This window comes from Octopus bimaculoides, chromosome 27, assembly GCF_001194135.2.
Source record: "Octopus bimaculoides isolate UCB-OBI-ISO-001 chromosome 27, ASM119413v2, whole genome shotgun sequence".
Lineage (NCBI taxonomy): Eukaryota > Metazoa > Mollusca > Cephalopoda > Octopoda > Octopodidae > Octopus > Octopus bimaculoides.
The window spans coordinates 4,228,867-4,235,318 of NC_069007.1; the positions used below are offsets into that span (position 1 = coordinate 4,228,867).

General features: G+C 38.2%; 1 protein-coding gene across 1 annotated transcript in view; it reads left to right on the forward strand.

The window, feature by feature from the left end:
- Positions 1-4,551: 4,551 nt before the first annotated feature.
- Positions 4,552-6,452, forward strand: part of LOC106874879 (SCO-spondin) — a 68,590-nt gene continuing 66,689 nt past the window's right edge. Inside the window, exon 1 of the mRNA XM_052977248.1 lies at positions 4,552-4,793. Within this exon, the coding sequence (XP_052833208.1) occupies positions 4,690-4,793 (104 nt within the window). The 5' untranslated portion in view covers positions 4,552-4,689. The remainder of the gene's footprint in view (positions 4,794-6,452) is intronic.

The window sequence follows — 6,452 nt, forward strand, 5'->3', positions numbered from 1 at the left end:
AGTCATGATGGGTATATTGGGCTTCGTATATTTTACCCCAGTGTCACTTTGATGGCATGCATTGCTCTCTCACTCAATAATAATAATAATAATAGTAATAATAATAATAATAATAATAATAATAATCCTTTCTATTATAGACACAAGGCCTGAAATTTTGGAGGAGGGGGCAAGTCGATTACATCGACCTCAGTGCTCACGTGGTACTTATTGTATCGACTCCGAAAGGGTAAAAGGCAAATTCGACTTCGGCGGAATTTGAACACAGAACGTAAAGACGGACGAAATGCTGCTAAGCATTTTGCTAGGCGTGCTAACGATTCTGCCAGCTCACCGTCTTAAATGATGATAATAATAATAATGATAATAATAATGATAATAATAATAATAACACTTTCTTTATTCACCCCTAAGGGTTCTCGTAAAATCACTGGGAATGGTACAGGACAATACAATACAAATAAAGTGTGATAAAAACATAAACAAAATAATAACAATAAACAAAATTCTAACATCCCCAAAAGAAGTAGTCTTTTTAGGGCTACTTGTGGAAACCCCCACAAAAAACCACGATCGTCCTGATCTCTAGGACAAATGCCCTCTCCTCCTCATTAACTTTCAATTTGGACCAGACCAGATCCCGAGCAATTTAACCAGTCCCTCCGTCCAGCGTCCCACGATGTTATTGGACAGCACGGGCCTGCCTCTCCAGGTGCCGAGCTGCAGGCCCACTGACTTGATTAATTTTTGCTCCTATCGTCGCCTCATATTCTTTTAGAGCAGTGCCAACCAGGTCTATGTGGTGCCTTCTATTCGACACTATGACAGTGACGTCGTCTGCGCATGCCGACACAGTTCCCCCACGTCTTAGTTTGCGCGGGATGCCTCTCAACGTCACCGATCTCCGCAGTAGTGGGTCCAGAGCCAGTACATACAGAAGAGACAAGAGTGGACATGCTCGACGGAACGAGTGTATGATGTTGAATAGTTCCGACAGGTAATCATTCAACCGAACTATCGAGCAGTTGTCGCTGTACGTTGTTGCGATCCAGCCACGGAAAACGGGACCGAAACCTGCCACCATGAAAACGGCCGCCAAGTATTGGTGTTCGACCCTATCGAAAGCTTTAGATTGATCCGAGTTGATCAGGGCCCAATCCATGCCAGCTTTTCTACGCACCCTGTCTATGATGTGTCGCATAAGGTGGAGGTTGTCGAGGATGAATCTGCTCGAAATGTTGCATGTTTGCGTATCACCAATCAGTTCCTCGACAAGCGCCAATTTTGGCCACAGTTTTGAAGTTTGTGTTCAGCAGCGTTATGGGCCTAACATTTTCTATTTTATCTCCATTCTTTAACGAATTGCCATTAAGTCAAGATAAGAGAATCCTTCCCATTTGTTCATTGTCTCTTCTCATCCTCATAGACTTCCAGGCCATTGCGTGGATCGATGTGGAACTACAACGGCCTCAGGTCAGTTGCTCTCTGTGAGCTAAAGATTTCCGAGACGCACTCACTGGTTCCCCTGACCAACGACGAGCCGTGCCATCGCCTTGGTGGCCACCGTCCTTTCTGAGCCGTACCACCGCTCCTCGACTCACAGAGCTAGGAATTCTCCGGTTCTACTGTCAGTTGCAGTATATATCTATTAAAAAGCCGCCAAACAAGTCTGGCATGTAAAAGTAAAGCCCATAGGGCAAACCATCCGAACCAGGCGATTTGTCCTTAGTGAAGCTCATCATCGTATCCCGTATTTCCACAGCTATTATCGGAATTTCATAACGTTCCACCCACTTGCCGAGTATCGTGGCATGCCGTCGAGGGAGGCACTGAAGTCCATCCTACGTTCCGGAATGCCATTCGTCCCAAACAGTTGGTCAAAGTGCTATTGAAATGCTACACACATACGCTCGGGATCGAGTACCGTGTGCCCATTTTGGTCCACCAAAGACCGAATTGTGGCTTTGTTGCCACGTTGAGCCTTGCCACTCGGGCCCATCGAGCGGTTTTTTTCGTTCCTTCTTGTCTAAGAGCACGAGCCTTAGCTCTGACAATGTAACCTTCATGCTTACCGTTGAATAATTGGTCAAGCACCAATCACGCCTCTAACATGTCGGTGGCAATGCCTTTCCTAAGTGCCTTTTCTAAGTCACTAGTTTTCCTTCCATTTTATTTCTTTCTATCAATAATGCCTCATTAAACCTATCTGATTCTATTCTAATTGCCTTTCCAGGACAAACCATCATTTGTTGTTGACGACTGAACTCGTTAACACCTGCTTAATTAATTCTGTAATCCGGTCCTTGTAAGCCTCTGGGGTGGGGCAGCACCTTCCTCTCAACACATCTTCTTTTCAAATGAACTTTTAAAAAGACAAGGACTTAGCCAAAATGGAAAGTGTTCGTCTTTGGTCTTTTCTGTCTCGACCACCATACAACCTCTTTCATCATAGCCACCAGATAGAGGAAAACTGTTCAAAGGAAGACGATGGGACGAGCTACATGATGGAGTCGGATCCGTCCGATACGTGATAACAACGTTAGAATGGATCCTTCAGTCCGTCTCCCTCGCTTGAACGGTTCTGCAAAATACCACTAAAAAATTACGCATGTACGTTTCCAAAAGGATATCACGCATTCACTGCGTTCCAGAAAGGATACAAGTGTAGCGGCATAGTTGTTCCCATCCAACAGCATTTAATCCCGTATTTTTCAGAACACGTCTCATTGCACAAAGAACCTATTTTCACACTTTGCAACTAGTAAGTAGTCTAGGGCTATTCTCCAAACAAGTATATCGTAAGCTGTATCTTTTCTAAATCATCGATTACGCCTTACCCTAATTTATTACAATTTTGCTAACACTAACAGATTCTTTTGTAATTTTCCGTGTTGGTGACACTCTCCACTTATTTATAACTGCATCCATCTAATCCCATTTAAATTCATTAATCCAATTCCTGAAAATTCGTTCAAATATGTATTTACTAGACATATCAGAACGAAAATCTACAGGATAATGTGTTAAGCGGTTCAGTTGGTGGAATAACAGAAACAGTAGCTCACTGGACTATAGCCATTATTTCGTTGAAACACATTACTTGTATTTTACATCTTTCTAGGATAGATAAAATACTTGCTATATACTGTGAATTATCCTCCCCAAAATTTATGGTTTACGAATAATGTTAGAAACCCATAATTCTCTTTCTTAAATTTGTCCTTAACATTTCTGATATTTACAGCATTAACTTCATTCGTATATTTACATAAAGTTACGTGCCTGACTTAAGGTTTAATCCTTCCGTTTCTACAATATTAATGATGTTCAATTTGTTGAAATGTTTGCTTAAAAGCAACATTGACAGACTAAAAACTAACGAAAAGGAACTTCGTGGATGTTTTCTTCTTTTCAAAACAACATATCGACTGAGGAGATATTTGCTATTTTGAATGATAAAAAGGTTCATTAAGACGTTTTATCTCGATTCTCACCCTACAAGACACGTTAGCGATTGAAGATCGATGTTAATTGTAAAATCTTAGCAACGCACTTACCATTGTATTAGAATTCCTGAATAAATCAAAGACAATCAGATTATACTATCTTGTTCAAATATAGACAATTTTGAAACCTTTTTCTTTCGGTTCCTAAAAGAATTAAAGGCTTCAATTTAATTTAAACTTTTGCCATCCTCCAACCTCACCCCCCCTATCAACAAATAACCGTCTCAAAAGAAACAAGATATATCTTACACATAACATTTCTCTGAAACATACAATTATTGTTATAATTTGTAATTTATCAGATGAAGCCAAGGCGTGTCGGATGTAGTCTCAAACATGAACCACAACTCCCACCTTGGTGTTTATCTCTAAGTACAGCATTTGGTTAGTCTAAGAACGATTCCTTCCACTTTAGACCAATGGTCAGAGCGGCAGGTGTCACTCTCTGACAAATGCAAAGTAATAAACATTTGATGTTCATCTTGATAAATTTCTGTGCTTGTAATCATTGACACCTCTACAACAACATCATCATCATCATCATCATTATCAATATATTGAAAGAAAATGCAAGAAACAGCTTGTCCGGATTTATTCCGGTTATCCCTATCCCACCAACTGTACCACTGATTCTGTCCCTCTTCACATGCCCCGCCTCACGTATGCTACTCAGATGCACACACACACACACACACACACACACACACGTTTCTGCAGATGCCCTTAGCTACGGACTCCAACTTAGTTTCAGTGTGATCTCTCCTCCTCCCTCATTTGAAACGCCTATTGTTGTATATGATACACACATACACACACACACACACACATACACGCACATGCACACACATGCACACATAAATACTTACATACATATATATATATATATACATACACACATATTATATACACATAGACATATATATGTGTGTGTGCGTTTGTATGTGTGTATATATATATGTACAAGCATATGTATGTATGTATGTATGTATGTAAGTAAGTATATATATATATATACTGATAGAAATCAGAAAGCTCCATCAGTTGAAGAGATTGTGGTTGGTGCTGGCAACAAATTTTTGTCCAGCCACAAAGACACAAGTCCCAAACTGAGAAGATCCCTTCCACGGTAACAAACCTCAAAAACAAAAGGACTACTGAGGGTTGTAATACAAAATCGGGAAATATGAGAAGGCGTGCACCTTCTCTCCTGTTCTGGGGATCTGTCTTACTGCTTTACATTGCGGCAACACCAAATCTACCGTTGGCTTCTGAAACAAAATGGCTCAGGTAAGAATTCGGACTAATGAGAGAATTTTATTGAAATAGTGAAAAATTATTCTGTATTTCCACGTAATTTTTCTGATTAAATTTGCATTTTTATGGCTAAAACACAATTATTTATAGATAATTAGTACTTATAGATAATTATTATAGTTAGTAAAATTAATTAGTATACCTAATATACAGAAATTCTTATAATATATACTATTAAACCATGGGAGAGGCATTATGCTGGTAATAAACACACATATATATAATATATAAACATACATATATAATAATATATAAATATATATTGTATAATATATACTATTAAACCTTGGGAGAGGCATTATGACGGTAATAAACACACATATATGTAATATAAACACACACATATATATAATAATATATAAATAATATATATTTTTTTATTATAATCACTTGTATACAAGCGATTAAAATAATTAATACACAATAAATTATAATAATTGTAATCTGTAGCAAGGTGGTGAGCTGGTAGAATCATAGCATGCTGGATAAAATGCTTAGCGGTATTTCGTCTGTCTTTACATTCTGAGTTCAAATTCTGCTGCGGTTGACTTTTTCCTTTCATCTTTTTGAGAGCAATAAAACCTGTTGAGTACTGCGTCCCCCCTCCCAAAACTGCTGGCTTTGTACCCAAATTTGAAGCCATTATTCATAATCTATCGTGTTATAGTTATATCAATCACAGATGTTAATTATAATGAATATTAAATTATTTTAATTATCAAAGAATAATTATCATAATAACAAATATGCAGGAATTATTATAATTAATACACAGTAACTATTATATTACAGTTTTTATTCATATCATTTATGCAACTTTTATATACAATAAATTTTTATAATAATTAATTACTATAATTTATGTGAAAGATATAATTTTATTACTAATTAATCTGAGTAATCCACAATTCTTATAGTAATGTAAAGTAATTATTATGACTACTAATATTAATGAGATTGGTCTAAAGCAGTGAAGTGGCAGAATCTTTAGAACATGAGGCAACATTTTGTCTGTCTTTATGTTCTGGGTTCAAATTCTGCCAAGGTCGACTTTGCCTTTCATCCTTTCAGGCTCAATAAAATAAGTACCAGTTGAGTACTGGGGCTGATCTAATTGACTTAGTCTCCTCCCCTGAAATTGCTGGCATTGTGCCAAAATTTGAAACCAATACTAATGAGGTTGACTGGCACATCAAAACCTTTTTGAGAAAATGGCAACTCAATGCAAGAGTGCCTTCATGGTCAATAGACCTGCTGGAAATACTAGTCAAATCCCTAGTCAAAACTCCTGTGGTTAAGAAGCTTTCTCTGTAAGTATGTGGTTTCAGGTTCAGTTCCACAGCAAGGCACTTTGGGCAAATGTCTTCTACTGAAACCCTAGGTCAACCAATACCTTGTCTGTGAATTTGGTTGACAGAAATTGAAAGAAGCCTGTCATACAGGCACTAGAATGACTGTGTGGTAAGTTGCTTGCTTACCAGCCACGTGGTTCCGGGTTCAGTCCCACTGCGTGGCACCTTGGGCAAGTGTCTTCTACTATAGCCTCAGGCTGACCAAAGCCTTGTGAGTAGATTTGGTAGAGGGAAACTGAAGAATCCCATCGTATATATATATATATATATATATATATAT